Genomic DNA, 24429 nt, shown 5'->3' with positions numbered 1-24429 from the left:
CTCTTGACCATCAGTTATCTTAGAACAAGGAAGACTGAGGAAAGGCAATCATGCATGAAAGTGAGCATGGACTCCCAGGAGCTGCTCAGGATTCCCAGCCGATGGTGAGGGATGCTGTAGACTGTCCTACTCCAGAGATTTGGGACCTGGGCTCGTACTCCCAAGCTATAGGCCATGTCAAGCATGGTCTTATCTGGTGCAGAGAGGCAGAGTAGAGGACTGTTACATGCATCACTGTATGATTGATTGGGAAGACACATATGGATCAATAGCCACATGGAGAAACACTGTAGTTTTAATAAACTGGCAAGCACCCAGTACCCAATGCAAAGCCCTGGAAAACCACATTGGAGACATCAACTTATTCCACTGGTCGGCTAACCCAACCCAGAGGTGGAAGTGTGTTTTGTACTTCCTCCCTGAATCTAAGTATTGGTACCCATGCACTCAGAAGTACCTGCAACAGATGGGTATGACTGAGCCTGCAGAACAGATGCTAGCTCCACTCCCCAGCCAGTGGTACAGGTGGGGCAGAAGAGAGAGGAAGAGAAAGAGCATCTCCTAAAACAGACTGCCTGCCCTGCTTCCCCAGGAAACACAAAAGGCCAGGAAGCTGCTGAGCATAGTAGGGGTCAAAGATGAGCAAAGGGGTAGACTGTGCCCAAGCACTGACCTTTCCCACAATGACCCTGCCAGCAGCTGAGATGTGGGCCAGGGACCCTCAGCCCCCACCATCCAGAAAAGCACATCCTTCCCTTGGGGAGGAGCAAGCAGGGGATGAGAAAGGGCCTCAGGGATTTCGCTGGGGCTCCTTCCTCTGTGGGTCAATGGAAGAATATGGGGAGAGAAGGGGAAATTTCCCTCTTCAATGTGATTTCCATCCTTCAATTTCTACCCAAATTTAAGAGATGTTTCTAGACCTGAGGGGAATAGGAGCCACAGTTGTGAATCCCCATGTGCTCTGTGGCTAAAGTCAGCTTCTTTTCATGGGTGCTGCAGCCCAGGAAGAGCCTCCTTATGAGCCCTCTGTGTGTGTGCACATGTTTGTGTGTTTTTTTACCCCCAGAAAACCCACGGGAGTCATGTTTTGATCCTGGTTCCATCAAGAATGGCACGCGAGTGGGGTCTGACCTGAAGCTGGGCTCCTCCATCACCTACTACTGCCACGCAGGCTACGAAGTTGAGGGCACCTCGACCCTGAGCTGCATCCTGGGGCCTGATGGGAAACCCGTGTGGAACAATCCCCGGCCAGTCTGCACAGGTGGTGGGAGCCCAGGGATGGGACGGGTCTAAGGATGAAGGGCATGCCAGGGGCAGAAGGTGCTGTGGGCTAGGGAAAGGAGGGAGACATAGTCTTTAAGGCTTGCTCCTCCACAAACCTGGGTTTGTGTGGATATGTATAGAAGTGGCTTATAATTCACCAGGTATGCAGTTCCTGTCAAGGTGTCATCACAGTTCACATAGTGTCCCCACCCCCATTCACACAGATGCTGGTGCCCTCAACAGAGGCCCCCAGACATGCCACAACAGGGAGCTTGCACCAGGGAGAAGTCATTTAAAGGTGGCTCCTGGACTAGTTCCTAGGTCTAGGGAAAATCACTGAGAGATCAGCTATGTTGAAGTAAGGCCAACAGAGTGCACCGATTCCAGGTGGGTCTGGGTGAGCCATGGGGTTCCTGACAAGAGGGATAGGAATGAGTATCAGGGTTTTAAGAGCGTGGTGAGCATCCAAGTTGAAAAGCCAAGGTACCCCTTTGTAAGAGAGGTACCTCTCTGTAAGAGAGGCAGGCTCAGACCCATCCTTTGTGGAAATTGGGCACCATGGAGGGGAACAGAAGATGCCTGGGTCACATGGGCTGGCCGCTCCCCATGGGGTTCGTCTGTTTGGGGAAGCTTCAGCTCCTTACTCATGCTGATACTCATTCCAGGTACAGATGTCAGCCAGGGGCAGCAGATCATTTCTAGACCCCACTTGTAAGCAGAAGAGGTTCCTAATGTGCTCCCTAAGGCTGTGACTTCAGGGACCAATGCCAGTGTTAATAGGTAGAGGGCAAGAACTGCCATCTGCCCAAGAGGCCCTTGGCAGCTTCAGGGAAAGTTTCAGCTACGTGCCTGGCCAGGGATGCATGTCCCTGGGCAGAGCAGGGCAGGGCAGTGTCCTCAGGACTTCCCTTCTATAAGCTAGGGCCGCCCACCTCAGGGCAGCCCTACTGGGGCCAGAAGCTCAGGCTGGGGCAGAACGGAGGAAGGTCACTGGTAAGAGGCCCACAGGGTCACCTGACTCTCTATCTGGTTTCTCTTTCAGCCCCCTGTGGGGGACAGTATGTGGGTTCGGATGGAGTGGTCTTGTCCCCCAACTACCCCCAGAACTACACCAGTGGACAGATCTGCTTATATTTTGTTACTGTGCCCAAGGACTATGGTATGGGTTTTGGTTGTTGTTCATATGTTTTCTGACTTCTTACCCTCATTCCAAAATGGGCAATTCCTCAGGCTCTTCCCAATTATACAGCCCCATTGTGGGAACTGCAGAACAGTCTCCCAAAAAAAGGACAGCTGAGTACTGACTTTCCAAAACAGGCTGAGAATATATTCCTGACACAAGAGAGCCGAAGGGCACAAGTGAGCCCCGCCAGAACCAAGGGAACAGAGTTGGTGAGAAACTGGACGAGACAGAGGGAAGGCAGGGTGTCCCAGGGAGCTACCCAGTATGGCCCAGGTCTAAAGAGAGGTGCCGCAGATCTAGACCTGTTAGGAACCCAGGGGTGAGTGGCCAAGGAGCAGGAGGGAGGGGATGGAGCTGGGCTTGAAAGTGCAGGTGTGGGATGCCAGGAGCCACATCATTCTGGTGTCCCATCTGAGAACCAAAGCCTGGTCCAGGAGCTACAGGTAGGACAAGCAAGAAAAAAGTGAGGAGCAGGCCAGTGCCCTGGGAAGACAGAGAAACTTCCAGATTCCAAAAGATGTGGGCAGAAAACACCAGGCCCATTACCTGGTTGGCAGTGGGGACATTGAAGAGTCCTGCCAGCCCTGGAGGCATTCACGAAAATGAAGGGCAACCAGGTTACCAGGCTGGCTTCTTTCTCTCTGGACCTCCTCTTTGCAGACTAACAACCATGTCTAAACACAAGTGATGTTGGGTGTGCCACAGGGCATCAACATGTCCTGACCATCCAAGAGAGAAGGAGAGGGTGAGCAGCCTGCAGAACACTAGCTCCTTATTCCCAAAAGCAGGGTGGGCAAGCACAGAGCAAGGCCTGATGCTTGAGGTGTTCACCAAATGTTTAGTAAGCTCCCATTGTGGGCCATGCACTCTACTGGGTCCTGGGGCTGCAGAGTCATCTCTGCAGAGAGACATATTCTCTGTCCTCTATAAATTCCCAGTCTCATCTCTACCCATAGCTCCAGCTGTCAGTGCACCCACTCCTGCCCCAGAACAAGGATGCTTATGTACAAGTGCACATACTCCCCAATATACTGAGGAGCTTCAGATTTGCAGGATCACAGTTAGAAAAGTCCTGAAAGGCTGTCCAATCTGATCTCCTACCCAGAGCAGAATCCTTGATAGATGGGCCTACAGTTTGTGCATGAATCCCTCAAGTGATAAGGAGCTCACCCCCAAAATTAGCTCAGTTGGACTGTATACAGATTTCTGTATACAGTTTTCAACTCAACGACACTGACTAACTGGCCTTGGGGTTAGCCAACAACCTAACAAGGCCAGTTAGTCAGTATCACTGAGTTGAAAACTATACAGAGATCTGTCCAAGTGATCTTCTTTTGCCAGTGATGCTGAGCCTGAGGATTAAGGGCAGATTTTTCCCTCCTGGTCTCAAAGACTTGACCCTCAGCACAGATACCAGCTCTAGTGTCATCTTAAAGATCTTCCTTTGATCCCCTATCTAAAGTGGCCTGCGACACTCCATCATTCTATCCCATTACACTGAGAACTTAACACTATGTGATATTATCTTGTCTATTTGCCTAAGTATTTCTTTGAGGGGTAGGGGTTGACTATCTCTTCCCAATAGAATATACACTCTGTGAAAACAGAAACCCTACCTGTCCCTGTTCACCACTAATAGGGGGAGCAGGGAGCTCCCTGTGCCACCAGCCCTAACTCAGTATTCATTGTCAAGGTAGGGAAATGTACTCTTCCTCCTGCTCCTCTAAGCATGAGTTGAGAGCAAAGGATCCCTTATTCCACTCACTACTATACATACCATTGCAAACAGTTTTTAATCAGGCAGTCAACTCCGTGGCCTGAGTCCCTCTCTGCCCTGATACATGAATGTACACACACACACAACACATAGAATGCAACACACAACACACACGTACACACCAAACACAACATACACACAACACATGCACACAACATGCATAACACACAATATACACATACCACACATGTAACACACAACACAGTCACATACAATACACAAAACACACATACAATACACCTACAACAATGCATACATACAACACATTTACACATAACACATGCAACATATACAATACAACACATTCATGCACACACAATACACAACACGTGCACAACATGCACACAACATGCAACATATAGCACATGTAACACATGCAATATACAACACATGCACGTGTGTGCACATGCAACATATACAAAGCACAGATGATATATACTCTACAGACACCACACACAGCATACCTGTATAACACACAACACACATGCATAACACACTTGCACACAACATACAACATGGACATAGGACATACAACACACCTGTATGCACATGCACACATAAACACACTGCACACAAACATATACAACACACAACATAAGCACACACATCCTCCTTCCTACATGCTTAAGGCCCTGAGCCAATGTAAAGAAGTGTCTGGCCTGGCTCTTGCCCTCTAATGCACCAGACCACCTGGGAGGCCGGTGCATGCAGAATGAACCGGGGTCTGGCAGATAGCTGACTGGCAGCCATGCCCACTGTGGCCCAGGAGTGCTCTAGCCTCTCAGCCCTGATTAGAAGAGAGGGGCAGCTGAGGAAACTCCCTGCAATCTGTAGCTGGCGGCCCAAATACCCATCAAATGGCAGGGCTCTTAGGCTGTCTCTGACTGGGGACTCATGAGGGCTGTGGCCCACTGCCTTTTCAGCCCCCCTCCCAAACTAGCTGAGTGGCCTTGGGGAACTGTCTAAACCTCAGAGCCTCAGTTTCTTGTCTACATAATACGGATAATACCTGGAACAGTCATGGTCAAGTATGATATCTGGCACCTACTAGGTGCTTAATAAATAACATCTTCCCCCTTCCATCTGAGCAATGGTTTGCCTGCTCTGTAGACAGTGGCTCCTTCCCTGGGAGCAAACTGCTGTTCACCCTCCATTCCTCTCAACGGTAGGAGATCTTGCACCCAGGAGCTGCCCTGGTCTGTTGGATCTTTGAAAAAGAATTAAGGGAGAACATGGGGTCCTGACATCACATGGAGAATAAGGGTTGGCTTCCAGTAGCTGCTGCAGCTGCTATCTGGGAAAGGAACAAGGTGGGCTCAGTTTCGCCTCCACCCACGTGACCTCTGGGTGCAGCCCTCCATGTTGTCTTGATTCTTGTGAAGGCCAGCCCAGCCTCCCCAGCTCCCCACCTCCCTATGCGGGGTGTCTGGCCACTGCCAGACTGCCACTATGCTAACCAGTGCAACAAGCCACAGCCCAGGAACCACCAGCAGCCCCAGGACTGCCCTCCTCCTGGCCTGGGCCCCCAGACCCCTAGATCCCTTGTCCTGCCGCAGCGTGCCTGCCTGCCCAGTCCCCACGCCGTGTCTCCTCCACAGTGGTGTTTGGCCAGTTTGCCTTCTTTCACACGGCCCTCAACGACGTGGTGGAGGTTCACGACGGCCACAGCCAGCACTCGCGGCTCCTCAGCTCCCTCTCGGGCTCCCATACAGGTACTCGGGGCTTGGCCAGGGTGGGGACGGTTGCGGGCCGGGGGCATCACGGCTGGCTAAGGGAAGGAGGTGCTAGAAGCACCCCATGGCCGCAGGTGGAACCCTGCGGCTCTGCCCGCAGAGGCCAGCTCCCGGCAGCTCCAGGCAGCTCCGGCTGGCGGGGCCTTCAGCAGCTGCCCTCAACCAGGCTGTTTCTACACCGCCCCCTAGTGGTCTAGCCTTCTCCTGTTGGTTCGTATTCAGATACAAGTTTTTTTCTTATTGTAAATGTATTATTGCATTTTCATTGTAGAAAACTTAGTGACAGAACAAAATAATTGCATACAGAACCAAAATATAGACTACCCAGAAAGAGCCACTGACAATATATAGTGGATTTCCTTCCAGTCTTTGTATCTTCTTCGACATTTACGTATTTTATTCAACAAACCAATATAAAGATTTTATTGAAATATTCACTGTGAGGTTTCCTCTGTCATTTTTTCTTCTATGATAGGATTTTTAAGTGCCACATAATAGACTCTCATATAGTTAGTTAAAATTTATGTAATGAATTCCCTATTACTGAACATTTAGATTATCTGTAATGTTTTGTGCTTATGAATAGTAATGCAGTGTATTATACATACAGCTTTATATACATTTCTGTTACTTTAGAATATCTAGAAGTGCAATTGTCAAGTTAAAGGATATGTGAGATCTTTAAGGCTTTTTATGCAGATTATCAAATATTCCTCTAGAAAGATCTTACCAGTTTGATCACCAACAAGTAAGAGGGCATGTTTTATTCTCACAAAAACCAGGTGATTAAAAAAACAAAAGCGTCATCAGTTTGAAAAGTGAAAGTGGCATCTCATTTTCTAATTTGCCTTGTTTTATTACTAGTTAGGTTCGCCTTTTTGTAATGTGTTTATTGGACTGTGAATTTTTTATTTGTGAATTTATTGTGAATTTGTGTCAATTTTTCTATAAGCACTTATTTTCTTATTTATTGAGTAGAGCTCCATATTTTATAAGATATATATATATATGTATGTATGTATAGATATATATATGCACTATAAAAAGCCCTCCTCTCCAGTTTGTCATTTGCTATTTAATTTTCTTCAGGGTGCTTTAATGTCAGAATATGTAAATTTCCCATGCTATCAAATCTATCAATGTTTTCTTTTACAGTTTTCTCCTTTGCTTTTATGCTGGTCAAATAAATATTCCTCTGTGCTTTCTTTCACTTCTTAGTTTCATCACATCGCTTTAATACCTTTGAAATTTATTTTGATTTATTATTTGATATAGGGAATTTAACCATATTCTTTCAAATGTAGTTAATCAGTTGTCCTAGCAGAATTTTCAAAATGCCAAATTTACATATACTAAATTTTTATGAAGTGTCTGTTCCTAGACTTTTTATCTATTACTTCTAAGTGTCTATTTATTCTTTTTTCAGTTTTAATTATTGTAACACTATAATAGTGTTTACAATATAATAATTTTAAACACATGGTACACTAAGTCCCCATAGCCATTCTTTGTTTTGAATTTGTATTGACTGTTGTTGCTTACTTTTGCCCCCAAAATTATTTAGAAATATTTTGAAAAGTTAAAAACATTGCATCAAAATCTTGACTGGGGTTTAATAAAACTTACACGTTAAATTAGGACGAACTCATATGTTTATAACATTAACTCTTCTTCTTGTCCAGGAACACATTATGTCTCCCCATTGTTTATCTTCTGTAGCCCTGGGACACTGCAATAATTTTTATTTAGGCAGTGTGCATTTTTTGTTAACTTTATTCCTAGATATTTTATGGAGGTTTTTGTTGCTGTCATAAATGGGTCTTTTTCCCCCGATACATTTTCTAGCTGGTCTTTGCTAGTATATTCAGAGACCGGCATTTTTGGCATGTTTGCTTTGTAAAGTCGTTGGACTCTTCATAATATTGCTTACACTGCCAGCTAATTCTCCTGGCTCCTCTAGGCAAGAAGTAATATCATCTGCAAATAAATTTGTCTCATTATTTTATCTCCTCCTTTTCAGTGGCTTTTATTTTCTTCCATGATTATTGGTCTATTCAGGGATATTACTCTAATATCAATGTTGATATTTTATCTTTGAGTTTAAAAACCCATTTCATAATTGTCTTTACATTTAGTACCACAATTCACATAATGAACTCTGGTGATGTTTACCCTGCTTCGTATTAGAGGTGACATTCCAGCACGATTCCTATGCTGCATCGTGCATTCATCATCCCCCTTTTCCTCAGGGGTTTTGTGTTTTTTGGGTTTGTTTTTTAATTTTTATTGCTGCAATTTATCAATTATTCTGCAGAATTTGCTGTTATTATTTGATTAATCTCTGCCTTTTAATTTCATCATTTCCCTCTTAGTATTTTTCTTCCGATTATGTTGTTCTTGTTCTAACTTCTTAAATTGAGAGCCCTATTCATTATTTTCTCTGTGTAATAAAGAACATGTTCACATTAATGTATTCACCTCCAAGCATAGTTTTGGCTTCATGCCGTAAATTTTGATATATACTGTGTTCATCATTACTTTCTAAATAGTTCACCATGGTGGTGTTTACTCTATTTGCCCAAAAGTTGGCTAAGAATATCTTTTCTTTTCCCCTAAGAATATAGATTTCCTTCTTGTTGCATTAAGTTTGTGTGTTAATTTCTATTTTTATTGTCATGTGGTGAGAGAATGTGGCCTATACCATTTCTTCTTTGGGAATTAATTGAGACCCTCTCAGTAGTCGAGGATCTTTTTTTTTTTTAGTTTTCTATAAATATGTAAGAAGGATGTGCATTCTCTCTGTAGGGTAGAGAAGTAGGACGAATGAGCTCAGGTTCTACGATCACACTCTTCTTTTTTTTTTTTTTTTTTTGCCAATCAGTTTGAGCTTATAAGGTTGCTCAGGATAGCCTTGAACTCATGACCTCACCTTCACAAGCGCCACGACCTCCGGCGGGAGCCACTTTGGACCCCAATCACACTCTTCTTAGCTCTCCTGTTTGCTTGCTAGGTGACTTAAGGCACAATACTTGACTGCTCTGAGCTTTGGTTTCCTCCTCTGTAAAATGCAAAGAGTAAGAGTCCTACCTCTTAAAGTTAGAGTTAGGAGTAAATGAGTTTTGTAATTGCCATTAAATCAATCTTACTTAATTTTGTTGTTCAAATCTATTATATCAGTGCTTCTCAACCAAATGATTTTTTTGTGACCACCACCTCACACACACTCAGACAAGAGTGTAAATCAGGAACTCCTGGAGTAGGATGCCTTTTCAAAACCTCTTAATTGATAGATAGATAGATAGATAGACAGATAGCTATAGATTTAGAGGTGTAGGTAAAGGATCTTCAGGTAAAGAGAGAGAGAGTGGTCTACATTTAAGACATGTAGATATAAATATGGATATAGATATAGGTGTATAGGACCAATAGAAGAAGGAAAGGAGGAAGGGAGAGAAGGAGAGAGGGAAGGAGAGGGGGAGGGAGGGAAGGAGGGAGGAGGGGAGGGAGACAAGGAGAAAGAGGGAGAGAGAGATGTATAAGACCTGTAGATATCAAACGCCTGACCTCAGGTGATCCACCCATCTCAGTCTCCCAAAGTGCAGGGATTACAGTGAAATCCCGTCTCTATTAAAAATACAAAAATTAGCTGGGTGTGGTGGTGGGCACCTGTAATCTCAGCTACTCCGGAGGCTGAGGCAGAAGAATCACTTGAACCCGGGAAACGGAGGTAGCAGTGAGCTGAGATCATGCCATTGCACTCCTGCCTGGGCAACAGAGCAAGACTCTGTCTCAAAAAGAAAAAAGAAAAAAAAACCTGTAGATATCAATATCAGTATATTCAGAGAGTCCCTTATTCCTCGTTTAGAGAAACACTGATAATGAGCCATTGGTATTGATGGGAGTGAACTATGTCCCTGTCCCTGAGTTGTGTTGGGGGAGGGGAGCTTAATGGCCACTACTCAACAGTCTTCATTTCGTTTTTCTATTTGGTGCATCAATGATTGTGGATGTCTCAAAAATAAAAAATTAAGTATCTCCCACTGCAATTATGATATTTTGTTGTCTTCTTGTATTTCTAGCAATTTTTCTATCTGTTTCCCTGATGTATCTTCTCTCATTTTCTCCAAGTCTTTTTCTTTTAAAAGGAAGTTGACTTGTTTATTGCACAAGTGAACTATTTGGTCTGACATCTGCCATCATGTATTGTTTTTTCTGGGCTTCTGTTCATGTTGCTTTTATTTTGCTTGTGCTTTCTCGCTTTTCCATACATACCTAACCCATTTCTAATTTTCAAGTTTTTCTTGTTGTATTTGGACTTTTATACTAATGTTATAGTAATTTTTTAAATTGTGGACTTCTTCCCCAAAAGCAAATTTTTGCATTTGCATTTTGTTTTGTTAGCTCATTGACAACAGTTATTTTACTTTTCTAGTTGTATTTATCCCCTCTGGGCCTTGAATTCTCTACTTCAGTTTTGGGTTTTTTTTCAGTAGGGCTCATAACTGCAGTACTTTCATACTTTCTGTCACATGCATATATAAGAATGCTTTCCTTTTGACGTAGGATATAAATGACAACTTGATTGCAAATCAAATTATGGGTCACACTTTATCTTTCAAAACTGCAGTAATTGTTCCACGCTATTCCAACATTTACTGTTACAGACAATTGGAGTCTAACATGATTCTTTGTCCTTATAAGTAACCTGTGCTTTTTTGTCTATATGATTTTCCTTTTTTAAAAAAAATTAAAAAGCCCACTAGGATGTGTTGTGAAATCTCTTTTCACTAATTCTATCTTGCACATGGCAAATACTTCAGTCTGAACCTCACATCTTAGGAAAAGTGTCTTCTTCATTTTTTTTTTTTTTAAGTGTCTTCTTTCTTAAATGATTTTTTTTTTTTGGTGGGGGACCGAGTCTTACTCAGTTGCCCAGGTTGGAGTGCAGTGGCACAATCTCAGCTCACTGCACCCTCCACCTCCCAGGCTCAAGGGATTCTCCTCCCTCAGCCTCACAAGTATCTGGGACTGTAGGTGCACATCATCACGTCCAGCTAATTTTTGTGTGTTTAGTAGAGATGGGTTTTCACCATGTTAGCCAAGTTGGTCACAAACTCCTGACCTCAGGTGATCCGCCCACCTCAGCTTCCCAAAGTGCTGGCATTACAGATGTGAGCCACCACACCTGGCCTTAAATGATTTTTTTCTCCTTTAGTTTCTCTGTCTTCTCTTTCTGGAATTCCTTGATATATGCATATGAATTTTTTTTCATCTTTCATGTCACTTGTCATTTCTCTCAGTATTTTAATCTCTTTATCCTTTTTCTGTGGATTCTGAGAGAATTTCCCAAATTTCATCTCCATTCCACTGTTCAGTTTCTGTGGAATCCAGCTGCTTGCACTAGCATTTCTCATCTCTTTGCAGCCTTTATTGATCTTAGATCCTTCTTCCTCCAACTTCACAGATGCAATGCTAGATTTAATCTCATGACAACCAGGGCTGAACATCTGCTGAGAGTTTTGCCTCTTCTTGGTTGTGGTTCACATAAAGTGTTTGCTTGGACTTCCCAGAGTGATCTCCTTCCTCAAAACTTTGACTTTCTTTTTTTTAATGTCCAGTGATTTTCCTATCTGCTCTCCCTTGAAGAGGGAGGCCTGTGTGCCTTCAGGGCTGAAGTTGACATGGGTTCTATGAGAGCTCGTAGGGTCCTTATCCACCTCTGTCAGGCCAGATAGAAAAATTGAGTTTCACTCTGCTCATACCCATCGGGAGGAGGAGTTGGAGATAGCAGTGATAACAAAGGAAGACTTTGTCTTCATGAGTTTCTTTCTGCTTTGTCAGCTACATGTTAGCTGGGGCAATAACTTTCAGCTGGGACAATGACTCCTAGCCAGGATCAGCCATCTGGGTCACATGTACATCTAAGCCTGCTTTGCAAAAGGCTCTCTGCTCCCATGTTGGTTGCATCACATGAGCTTCCTGGAAGTACTGGTGGACCTCCCGGTAGCTCCTTTGTGGGTCCCAACTCTAGCCCTCACTGTAGTGGGGATATAGCCTGGTTCTCTGTAATCCCTACTTCCCTCCTGAGAATAGGAATCATTTAGGGTCAGCAGCCCTTCTCAGGGGTCCCTAACACTGCAGGGGGGCAGCATGCAGGGTAGCCATGCCACTGCCTCCACCCATGTTCCCCTTGGACTTCCCCAGCATGGTGACTACACTAATTGACTGCAGGTCTAGTTGGTGCTGTCTCTCTGCTGACCCATCTGTACCTCACAAGCAGAAGATGTACCTTCGCCTTCTGCTACAAAGGCTGTCAGCCTCCCCTGGCTTCCTGTGCCCATGCAGGTTTCCCCCCGGTTTGTGTGTTATTGGCCAGCAACAGTATCTCCCGGTTTGCCTGGGACAGTGCCAGCATAACTATTGATAGCACTTTCTTTGACTCTCAAAAGTGTTCTAGTCTGAGCAATAAATTACACCATTGTTCTGGTTATCGTTCATTTCACAGGATGGTGGGAGCGTGTCTGGGAAAGGCCCGTTGCTCCCCGATGATCACATCATCCTCCTTCCCAGAAACCATTGCTATTTTTTTTTAATCAGATTGATGTAAGTTTTCCAAGTAAACCACCAGTCAGTGGGCTTGGTGACAGCCCCTCCCTCCATCCCTGTTGCTCCACACATCTTTAGCAGCTTTATGCTTTCCAGCAGGTCATTTAATATTTCTGGGCCTCTCTTTCTTTATTAAATGAGGGTACTGAACTCTGTCATGCCAACTTCACAGTGACCACAGGTCGAGTTAAGATCGTGTATCAAAAAGCTTTCTATAAATTTTAAATTGTAAAGTGCAGTAAAAAAAATGTGAGATTTTATTTGAGGAAGGCCTGGATTGTGGAAGGAATTGCTGCATGGCGTACTGGCAGCCCCTCATTCCTGGTCAGGATTTTATCTTCTGGGCCCACCTGCTGGACTCACTGTTCTCTCCTCCTTGCCCCTTATCTCGGCAGGAGAGTCACTGCCCTTGGCCACCTCCAATCAAGTTCTCATTAAGTTCAGTGCCAAAGGCCAAGCACCAGCCAGAGGCTTCCACTTTGTCTACCAAGGTATGGAGGACATGGATGCCGGAGGTGGGAACGTGATCTCAGTTCTTAAGGGACTCGGTGACTGAAGGAACAGGGGTCTTTGACCTCTAGTCTGAGTCTCTTTCTCAGGGTGTTTGGGGGGAGTTACTAGTTTGTAGGGCAATTCCCTGAAATTCAGTTGAATTTTATACATTTGCTTACTCAGCAGACATTTCTTAGACCAAGAATTATGTTCAATGAGGAAGGAAATCAGACATGGGAAGCTCATTTCTTCCCCTTCCCCACCCCACCCATTGTCTGGTGTGGTCCAGACGGCACTGAGGAGACCAGCCCAGACCTCTGACCTAGACTCCCCTGGAGTTTGGTTTTGTCTGCCAGGCACAGCAAAGGTGTGGGAAAAACGCAGGCTTTGAAGTGCCGTAGACATGGATTTGCATCCCACCTCCTCACCTGCTAGTTAGGCTCCAGCTACTCCAGGTCTCAGAGCCTGTTTGCTCAGCTGTAGGAAGAGGGCAATCACAATGCCTTGCTGATAGGATTAAGAGAGAATTTGGGGAAGTAGCTGGCACTGAGTAGCCAGTTAGTATTAGTTCCCTTCCTTACTGGCCCAGAAAGGCAGTTGGGAACATCCTGGCTTTCACCCCCAGGCTCCAACCTCCACTTGCCCAGGAGAACATCCACTTCTGTAGGGCCCAGGTTATAAGCATGGTCCTGCTCATTCGACTCTGCCCAGGATGCACTCCGTTTCCCTGTGCCAGGGTGATCCTGCCACAGAGAAGGCCATCCCGGGGCCTGGGTGAAAGGGATTCATCGGCCATGTGTGCAGCAGGGGAGGGAAGACTGGGGTCATGGAGGGCAGGACCCTGGGAAGTATCTTAAGATACATGGGGAAGACAGGACAGAGGCTGGATAAAGGCCCTGAGGAGGAAGGCCCATTTTCCTTGCTAGGGAACGTGGGACCCTGATGAGTGAGGGGCATCATTGGGAAGGCAAAGAACAACAGTGGGCCTAAGGTGGGAGGTCCACCACTCTGCCTCCCGTGCTTTATATCAGGTATCCTCCTAGTTAGCCCTCGAGCCCCTCCCTAAGGGAGAGCGCCCAGAGCCTCTCAGGTTTTCTTTCATCCAGACGGTCTTCGTTCCAGTCCCGTTGTGTGTCCATCCCTGGGCCAGTTTCTGGAGGGGTGAGGCTTGCCCCTCAGTGCCCTTGTCCCCCGCAGCGGTGCCCCGAACCAGCGCCACGCAGTGCAGCTCTGTGCCGGAACCCCGATATGGCAAGAGACTGGGCAGTGACTTCTCGGTGGGGGCCATCGTCCGCTTCGAATGCAACTCCGGCTATGCCCTGCAGGGGTCGCCAGAGATCGAGTGCCTCCCTGTGCCTGGGGCCTTGGCCCAGTGGAACGTCTCGGCCCCTACGTGTGTGGGTGAGTAACCAGTACCTGGGTGGGGGAGGCCAGCACGTAGTCCTTTCTCCCTGGGGGAGACAGCCAGCCCCAGCGATGCTCCACAGCACACAGCAGCCACTTCCCAGCGCATGACTGAGGTGGCATGTCCCAGTCTCCCCCAGTTTCTCGGCGCTGTGGGTGGTGCGAAAAGAGCTGGGGTGCTGGGGATGGGGCACACGTGGAGAGAGGAGGGCGGCCCAGGGCCCCGAAGAGGGTTGTATGGAAAGAGGCCATGGAGAAGGCAGGACTGGAGACATGAGGGACACACCCCCATGGGGAGGAGGACAAGCAGTGGCTGGAGGACCTGACGGAGGAGTCCGCTTGGGGAGGCTCCCAAGGGAGGCTGCAAAGCCTCTGACCCGACGGCCTCTCCTCCCAGTGCCGTGTGGAGGCAACCTCACTGAGCGCAGGGGCACCATCCTGTCCCCTGGCTTCCCGGAGCCATACCTCAACAGCCTCAACTGTGTGTGGAAGATCGTGGTCCCTGAAGGTGCTGGCATCCAGGTAAGGGCAAGGAGATGCCTTGGTCGGGCAGGTGGCCGCCTGCTCACAGGTAACTGCTCACAGGTGGCCAACCGCAGGTGCTGACTGTTACCAAGGCCTGAGCCAGGAGGAGACATATCAGCCCTGTCCCTGCCCCTGCAGCTAAGGATGCTTAGTCCCAGTGTGGAAATGTGGCACCACACAGAAAACACAGCAGCTCCCAGGCCCCAAGAGCTTCAGAGGCATGCAGCGGGAGTCAGATGGTGCAGGAAGGAGGAGAGGTGGGCATTGGCCCTGGCCAGGAGCAGAGACTAAAAGAAGGAATGGGGCTGGAGCTGGAATCTGAAGTGTGGGGAGGATTCATAGAAGTTGTTTCTCTAATGGCTACAGATTTTCTTAAGATTGTGAGGGTTAGAAGGGGAGGCATTGCTGATGAGAACAAAGAGCAAACCACCCAGCGCAGCTGAAGCACAGAGAACCCCCAGGCACACACCTAGGGAACCACGCATAGCCTGAGCCGTAGAGGCTGAACTGGGGGCATAACTGGTGCCAGAGCTAAGAGCCAGGCAAAAGGAGGCCCCAGCATTGGTGCTAAGGCAGGGAAGAGGGTCAGGAGCCTGCAAGGCCAGCAGAGAGGCAGCAACTGGGACTCCAGCAGACAGATCCAGGCAGGAGTGAGTTACAGGCTCATTGCTGCAGGACATCTGATGCGATCAAGGCAGGAAAGTAGGGAAATCCAAGGAATGTTCCAGAGATGAGGAGAAGGCCAGTCAGACTATCTCCCCACTTCCTGGAATTTCTTTTCCCCATTCTCTGCCTTGCAAAGTATCCCACTATCTTCTAATCATTTTTTTCATGTCTGTCTTCCCCACTGGACAAGGAGCTCTAGGAGTGAGGGCTGCATCTTACTTTTACTGGAAGGGCTAGCACCATGTTAGGCCCAGAGTAGAGTCTCAACAAATTGAATTAACTATGGGAAGGACAGAAAGGGAAAGCAGAGAAGGATGGAGGGACGCAGGCTGCCTAACCAACAACTCAATCTTCTGCCTTCACAGATCCAAGTCATCAGTTTCGTCACAGAGCAGAACTGGGACTCCCTGGAAGTGTTTGATGGTGCTGATAACACAGTAACCATGCTGGGAAGTTTTTCAGGTAAGCTGGGTTTTCAGGGGCTTCAATTTCGAAGGTAGTGCTAGAATTCATCATCATAAACATTGTTATCATCATTACTATTGAGGTATAATTCATATTCCATGAAATTCACCATTTTCAAGTGGACGTGTCATGGTTTTCAGTAGATTAGAAAGGTCCTACAACCATCACTACTATCTAATCCCAGAATATTTAGACCACCCCAAAATAAACAAGGTACCCATTTGTACTCCCCTCCCCAGCCCACCCTTAACCTCTAGTAACCAGTAATCTACTTTCTATCTCTATGGATTTGCCTATTCTGGGCATTTCATATAAATGGACACCTTCTGTGTTTGGCTTCTTTCACTTAACATGATGTTTTCCAAGGTCACCAAGTCACAGTATGGATCAGCACTTCGTTGTAAGGACAGAGCATATTTTCTGTGTCTATTCATCAGTCAGTGACTTGTTTCCACTTTTGTGCTGTTATGAATAATGCTCATGCATAAGTCTTTGTGTAAAAACATGTTGTCACTTCTCTTATATACCTAGGAATGGAATTGCTGAGTCATATGGGAACTCTGTGTTTAACATTTGGAGGAACTTTCTGTTTTCCAAAGTGGCAACACCATTTTGCCCTTCTAGTAATGGACTTCTGACTGAGTGTGGTGTATAGCTATGCCCAGTGGCCAGGGTAATGATCTAATCTTTTAGGCCTAGAACTCTAGGCAGCCAAGAGATAAAGAGGAGTCGCATGCTTCAGATAAACTGTCCGCACTGCAGGACTGCCCAGAGAATGATACAGGTCAGAGTTACCCTGAAGATGGCTAGGAGGAGATCCAACTCATAGCTCACCCTCCTGCGAGCACAAGGCTCTGCCACTGCTCATCTTACAAGAAGCCGATTGGCATTTCCTCTCCCTCAACCATTGGAGACCTAGCCCTCTGAGGGGTGCTAATCTGTCATTTAGTGAGTTTCATAATTGGGGACATCTGGGGGCCTTGGTAGCAGAATGTTAGCAGGTAGCAAAATCCAAAGGAATGGGGAAGACTGCAAGGGCTTGGAGGAGCCAAACTTAACCCCTGGTGTCCTTGCCATAGGAACAACCGTGCCTGCCCTTCTGAACAGCACCTCCAACCAGCTCTACCTTCATTTCTACTCAGATATCAGCGTGTCTGCAGCTGGCTTCCACTTGGAGTACAAAAGTGAGAATCCGGGGTCTTGGCTGTGTACAGGGTTCAAGGTGGGACCTAACAGCGAGTCCCTTCTGAGCAAGGGTTATATTGGAGCTGCATATTGTCCATCCCAATTAAGCCTTCCCACAAGCCTGGGTGAGGATGCTAAAGCCCAGAGAAGGTCTGGAACCTCCTCAAGGCTGAGTTCTCATCCAAGTGTTTGTTATTTAAAAACCTATATGCCTGCTCAGTATCCACACCAGGAATGGAAAGGGGACTTGTGTTGGCCGAGATCCCAGAAAATAATTGGGGTGTAAGAAAATTGTGCTTTCCTCCCCCAGTTCTAAAACCTGGCCTCTCTAACTCCTAGTTCTATGATGTGATTATTTTTGAAGTTCCTCCCCTCATTGGATCCCTCATTCATTGTTTACAGATTTCCCACTGCAAGCTCAAACCCTTACATCCTGGCTTCTGGCATCCCTAAGTGGTCACTACTAAATACTCTAAACAGAAAAAGATTTGTGGATGTGCCTTCTGGGGAACAAAGAAAGAGGTTTCTAGGGAAACTGGCTGTATACTAGGACAGCCCGCCCCACCCCCTTTCTCCACTGGGTACAGGAAGGAATAGATAGGCAGCAGCATTTGTTACACTACTATTCAGCAAAGACTTATTGAGCATTTACAGCATGCCAGGTGCTGTGCTGGGTTTTGCCAGGATTGGGAAAGATTAAGATGGGTTGGGGTTGGAGACAGGTAGACACGTAGACAAAGAAGTGCATGACAGCATTACAGGTACTCTCATCGATGGTTCTAGATGGTAGAGAAGTGATTCAAGGGAGAGAATGGTCAATTCTGTGGGCGGGTAGAGATGCAAATGTCATGAAGAAACGTTGAGCACCTGCAATGAGCCATGCCCTGTGTTAGGTCCCCACAGAACAAAGGTGAATAAGACAAGGCCCCTCCCTTCAAAAGCACAACATCTAGAGGGAGAGATGGACATGGACATGGTCATTTTAGTGAAACCTGAGATGCTAAGAAAGTGCAAAGGGAAGGAGCTAAAGTCAGCCAGGTAAGGCTTTGCAGAAGAGGGTGCCTGAGTTAGGTTTGGAATGAGAAGTGAAAAATGCGGGAAGGCATGGTGGGCTTGACCATCTGTGACAGCATGAGCCTGTGCAGAAGGAAGATCCACTTGGTGCTAGATGCCTGATTGGGTCAGAACTGTACATTATACACATGCCCATCTGGGTTGTGAAAAAAAAATGAACTTTAGTCAGCTGCTTTGGAAAGAATTAAATGGATTCCAGGATGCTTATCACCTGAAAGAACTGAAGCATGCACCTGGAAAACAAAAAAAACAGGAAGACCCAGGACAACTAGAAGCAGACCCTACAGGGTACAGGGTTGGACAGGGACCTCTGAGACTCCTCCCAGCAGATGTCTAAGGCTTCACCATCCTGGTGGAGTGAAACATCCTGGGTTTCTTGACTAAATCACATTTTTTCCTTTTACCCCTTCTTCTCTGTTCTCTCCAGTTTTGTTTCTCTAACCAGTGGTTTGAGTTCTTAAATCTTCCCTAGAATCTTCTCTGTTCTTCCTCCTTCCAAAGACACGTATTCTTCCTACAGGACTTTGCCCTTCTACTGCCTCGTTCCCAGGCAAAATCCACCTCTTCTCAATTTTCTTTGCCCAAGGAAACTGGAAGTTTTTTCAGTAGCTACCGTTTCATGTGTTGTCCCCACCTTATGGGAAGAGCTAGGGGAAAAAGAGCTTTCTGTTGGTATTTGGAGACTGGAATTCCTAAGAGCCAGGGCCCTGTAGTTATATTTTATTTTGCAGAATAATCCATAAAGAACTCACAGACGATAGAGAATTAACTGCTATTGTAGAGGCAAATGGCTTTGAAGGGTACTGAAAAGTCGTATCCACTGCTATGATTCATAATTAACGTTTATTGAATTTAAATGGAAATGGAGCAATATGCTTTCAAAAGTAATAAATTACATATGATAAAAAAATAATTTTTTCTTTGTTGTAATCATGGCTTAAATAAAAGTCTGTGCAGCATAAGAGAAATTAGAATGGATTTTTCTATATGTCCCTCTGTTCTTCTCTTTGGCCTCGTCTTTCTCCCATTCCATTTTTCTTCCTACAACGCTTTTTGTTCTCATTCTGCTCTTCTTCTGTCCACCACTGGACAGGGCTTTCCAGTAAGTAGATCTTCTTACTTGCGACCACCCCACTAGATAGTCAGTTTTGTTCTACTTGCAGTGTGGAGAGGAAGGGGGAGAAATAGACAAGATGACAGATGACGCTCTTGAAATTCAGTTTGATGGTTTTTTTTAATGCTTGTCCTTGGGGTCTTTTGTCTCAGCTGCTAGAATTTTTGGATAAGGCTCAAAGAGCTCTCATTTCCAGATATCACACTTACATCTTAAAAGCACATGTAGGGCAGGAATTCCCTGGGAAGAGTGTGAAGGAATTTCCAGAGTGATAGCAACATTCTGTGGTTCTGGCAGATGTTTGGGTTATAAAGGTACAGACATTTGCCAAAACTCAGCACATGTACGCTCAAGATTACAATGTTTACTTGATTATGCATAATTTGTGCATATTGTTATATGTGACTTTCCCTCAGAAGAAAAAAAGCACAGGTAGTTATCAGAGTTTCATCTTTGAATGTGGCTTGAGGACTCATCAGCTGCCTCATGGGAGATGGGCTGGTGGCTAGTGGTCTAGGCTGACTGGTCCTTCCCTGTTTTTTTTTCCATAAGCCCCCCAGCTGCCTGCAGGCACTGGGTACATGTGGGATCCTTAGGGAGCCTGTATCCCCCAAGGGAGCCTCCAGAAGGGCCAAGGCTGCTATCTCCCATGCTGTCTGGGCCATGCCACCCAGATACACAGTCTGCCATCCTCCCCGTTCTGCCACCTTGGTGAAGAAAACCACTTTAGAGTTGGTGGAGAATTCAGTTTACAGCTACCTCTCTGCCTCCTCCTAAGTCTTCTGGCCCTTGCCTCTGGAGAAGTGCCCTCCAGATCCAGTCCTGCAAGACACAGAAACGTATTAGTGCATCTGAAGTGCCTGCACCTATACATGGAGTCCTGCAGGGCACAGGAGAGGCAGAAAGCCCCCTGCTGGGAAATGCTACATTCCCATTTGCTATATGGAAGGCAGCCAGGGAGGGATTCAAAGCAGGATGAGGACGATTTTAGGAGGGGAGGCAAGGAGAGCAGGGGATAGAGTCAGATAGGAGCTCATCTGGCCTCAGGGCTTAGGCTCCACTTGGCAGACCTAGGGTCAGACTGGACTTGGTCTGAATCCTGGGTCTGTGGCTGACTAAGGATATGTTTCAGGGCCTCCCTTGGCCTGGGTCCTTATCTGTGAAATGGGATGTGAAGACCTGCTTGAAGGGTATGAGGGTATGCCCACACCCACGAGCCCCAACCTTGCTCGTGGGAAGTGCTCAGTGAGTGCTTCTCTTGGGATGATGGTATGGACAGGCAGAAAGGAGGAGGAGGAAGATTAAGCTGGATGTCCAGCAAAACATTATATGCAATTCCAGGCATGTCATGAGGAATACATGGACACAGGTTGAATTCAAAAAGTCAAAAAAAAAGAGCGCATTTGAGATCCCGTGGGGGTGATCTTGAAAGGGGACCAGGCCAAGGTCATGAAAGTCCTTAGAACAGGATGAGAAAGTTGGATTCCATATGATAGGCCATGAGGACCTTCTTCAAATCACTGAGCAAAGAAGTCCCATGATTCAAGGAGAGATTTTAAGCCACACAAGTTGCCTGCGAATGCAGGGCAGACTGGACTAGCAGTGGCTTGGGTTATAAGTAGGGAATGAGGGAGAGCTTTAGTGGGGCTGGTGCTGAGTGAGGTGAAGTGTGAGAGGCCACCAGTGCTGCTCCTGGAAAGGGGCTGGCCTGACCTTGAAAACACAACAGGAGGGAGAAGGCTGTGGAGAGTTTTATCTGCTGGCAAACTTTTCTCAGAGTCTTGGAAAGTCAGACTTTAACTGAGCTCCTGAGCATCGCTGAGATGTCCCTCCCTGCTCTCCTTCCTTCTTGCCTTTCTCTCTCTCTCTCTCTCTCTCTCTCTCTCTCTCTCTCTCTCTCTCTCTCTCTCTCTCTCTCTCTCCTCTCTCTCTCTCTCTCTCTCCTCTCTCTCTCTCTCTCTCTCTCTCCTCTCTCTCTCTCTCTCTCTCTCTCTGTGTGTGTGTGTGTGTGTGTGTGTGTGTGTGTGTCTCCTCTCCCTCTCTCTCTCTCCCCAGGGAGCTCTCTCTCTTTTAGCCCCTCCCTCTTAGCCCACAGGGTCTGTCTCCTTAGGATAAGGAAGACAGAGGGGAGTTAAAAGTAGAAAGTAGGAGGGATGTGGGAGGGGTCCATGCAGAGAAATCTCCTTAGCTAAGCTCCCTAGCTAAGAACTCAGTGGGTGGACAGGACAGCCAGCATCCCCTGGGATCCCTCCTTCCCCAAGGGGCTTTGATCTGTTGAACCTCTCTGCTGTGTAAATACTCTGTTTTTCTCTGTGTGCTGTAAGGTGAAGAGAGTTGGGAAGAACTAGCCTACAGGATGAGCAAAAGCACAAATTAGAGGCACCCCTGCTCCCTGCCACCAGCATCGCCCCAGCCTACCACCGCATTGACCTGCTGGGCTAGCCCATTCTCCTTTCCTTCTGTCTCTGTCTTGTCTAGCGGTGGGCCTGAGCAGTTGTCCTGAACCTGCTGTGCCCAGTAATGGGGTGAAGACTGGCGAGCGCTACTTGGTGAATGATGTGGTCTCTTTCCAGTGTGAGCCGGGATATGCCCTCCAGGTACCTCCCCTGACACCCTAGAGCAGGAAACCGGTATCCCCTGAGATGTGGTTGGCCCACCTTGCACCAGCAGAGCTATAGTCACCGAAGAACAGGGAGCAGCCCTCAGGTCCCCCAGGTACCATTATCCTCTCCTGGAGCTGTTCATGCAAAAGACAAACTCTGCTGACTTTAACAATTTGGCACAAGCCAGCCTCCAATGTGTTCCTGCAAAGTTGGGTTTGATTCGGCTTTAGGGAAATTTAATTTCCCTTTGAAGGCCATCAGGGAATTTAGTAATTAAAGGAATCTCACAAGGAAACTTCTAGTAATGAGAATTCTTTAGTAATGATTGTTAATAATTGTCCTTCCCCAAATTCTCTCTCCCTCTGCCTTACTCCCATCCCACAGTGGATCTGTGTGTCTTTGTGTACCTTGTTCCTTAACATGAGGCCCCTGACCCAGACCCCTGTATGGCCCCTGGTTGTACATAGAATTGTGCCCATGGGGACAGCTAGCCCACCCCTGTTCCTGATTCCTCCAGGGCCACGCCCACATCTCCTGCATGCCTGGAACCGTGCGGCGATGGAACTACCCTCCTCCACTCTGTATTGGTAAGAGAGCCCAGACTTTACAACTCATTCCAACCCATTTTCTCCCAGGGATCCTAGCTCAGTGGTGTACCATCAAGTTCAAGTTCAAATCAGAAGAACGTTTGATATTCTGGGTTTGTTCCAAGTCAGCAGTTTTAAACTGATGTTTTCATAATCTCAAACTCCCACTTAACACTGTCATGACTTTTGGAAACCTCTGCCCCACCAAATGAAAAGGTACAGGAGGTTTGCCCATTTGAAAACATGATGATGACCGGTCTGACTCCAGATTATCAATGGAGTCAGATGGAATTTCCAGGATGGAATTTCTAGGCACTTTGGGCTTCCCCCTGTGACTTCTTGTGGGACAAACAGACAAATCTAATAAAGAAATGCTGAGGGTGGCCTGGTGCAGTGGCTCATGCCTGTAATCCCAGCACTTTGGGAGGCTGAGGTGGGTGGATCACTTGAGGTCAGGGGTTCAAGACCAGCCTGGCTAACATGGTAAAACCCCATCTCTACTAAAAATACAAAAATTGGGCAGATGTGGTGGCACACACCTGTAATTTCAGCTACTTGGGAGGCTGAGGCAGGAGAATCACTTGAACCTGGGAGGCGGAAGTTGCAGTGAGCTGAGATTGCACCCCAGCCTGGGTGACAGAGCAAAAAACGAAAAAGAAAAAAAGAAAGAAATGCTGAGAGTTATGTGTGAAACAAGGATTTGGCTTCATTCCTTACCCTGCGCTACAGCAGTGATGGGCAGACACAAGAAAAGACAGCATCTCCCCATCAGAAGCTTCTGGTCCAGTTAGGCAAGGAAGAAAAGCATATTTATTTAGTATCTACTATATGCTAGGCACGGAGCTTCATATTTCTTCAGATTTCTTCAGCCCTTCAGGGGAGGTTTTATTACCCTCAGTTTGCAAACAGGAACTCCCAGTCTTTTAGGATTAAAAAGGAAGTGGCAGAGTCAGGAATGGAAACCTTAGGTTCTCTGGTGCCCAGTAGACTGTGAAGTGCTCCTCAAGGCTGACCTAGGGGTAGGAAGTGCATGGAGTTGAGGGAGTGACACTCAGGCACACTGGCATTTCTCTTCTGTGGTTTCACCAGGGCATAGGGCCTAGGCATATGTGGAGCAGGTCAGAAATGTGAATGGTTAACCCAGGACATTTTCCCCGTTAGAGACTACAAAGACCTTGCCAAGGAAACAATTCATTTAACGGCAGCTGCTGTTCATTAGGGGTTTTCTACATGTGCCAGCCTTGTCCCAAGTAAAATGCAGCCCCTTCTGCTGTGACCTCATAACAACCCCATTAGACGGTCACTAGCTCCATTTTACACTTGTGGGAAACCAAGTTCTGGAGGGTTTCGAACTTGCCCATGGTCCCAGCAGAAATGAAGGTGGGATTGTGACCCAGGCAGTCAAGGCTGGAGCCCACTCTGCACTGTTTTTGGGTCTGTTTGCCAAGCTGCCCTGTCCCCAGAAAGCACTTGCCTGGACCTGCCAATCCCTCTTCTGCGATCCTTTCTCTGGGTCTCTAAAACAGGCTAGCCCCTTTCTGTTCACAAAACCTTTCCTCATAAGATACAAAAGAAAAGAAATGATGTCGACTGACCAGACTGCAGGGGTGCCCCAGCCCCTCATCCTCAAATGACTCTGAACTAAGCCCTTGGGTCACTGCTTGGTGGTTGGCTCCTGTGGAATGCTGATCACAGTCACTTTTCTGAGGGTGGGCTCATGGTGAGCCTCCCCTGCTGGCCACTCTGCCCTCT

The 24429-nt window shown here is 46.8% G+C and overlaps 1 protein-coding gene across 18 annotated transcripts in view; it reads left to right on the top strand.

Moving 5' to 3' along the window:
- CSMD2 (CUB and Sushi multiple domains 2) overlaps positions 1 to 24429 on the top strand; it is a 637686-nt gene that overhangs the window by 513735 nt on the left and 99522 nt on the right. For all 18 annotated transcript variants that reach the window (XM_078331131.1, XM_078331136.1, XM_078331130.1 and 15 more), the window contains 10 exons: positions 1067 to 1261; positions 2306 to 2422; positions 5822 to 5935; positions 12958 to 13053; positions 14252 to 14455; positions 14856 to 14980; positions 16015 to 16111; positions 17194 to 17298; positions 21966 to 22084; positions 22608 to 22677. In XM_078331131.1, coding sequence (XP_078187257.1) covers positions 1067 to 1261; positions 2306 to 2422; positions 5822 to 5935; positions 12958 to 13053; positions 14252 to 14455; positions 14856 to 14980; positions 16015 to 16111; positions 17194 to 17298; positions 21966 to 22084; positions 22608 to 22677 — 1242 coding nt within the window. The remainder of the gene's footprint in view (positions 1 to 1066; positions 1262 to 2305; positions 2423 to 5821; positions 5936 to 12957; positions 13054 to 14251; positions 14456 to 14855; positions 14981 to 16014; positions 16112 to 17193; positions 17299 to 21965; positions 22085 to 22607; positions 22678 to 24429) is intronic.

This window comes from Callithrix jacchus, chromosome 7, assembly GCF_049354715.1.
Source record: "Callithrix jacchus isolate 240 chromosome 7, calJac240_pri, whole genome shotgun sequence".
NCBI lineage: Eukaryota > Metazoa > Chordata > Mammalia > Primates > Cebidae > Callithrix > Callithrix jacchus.
This window is presented reverse-complemented; position numbering and strand designations above follow the sequence as displayed.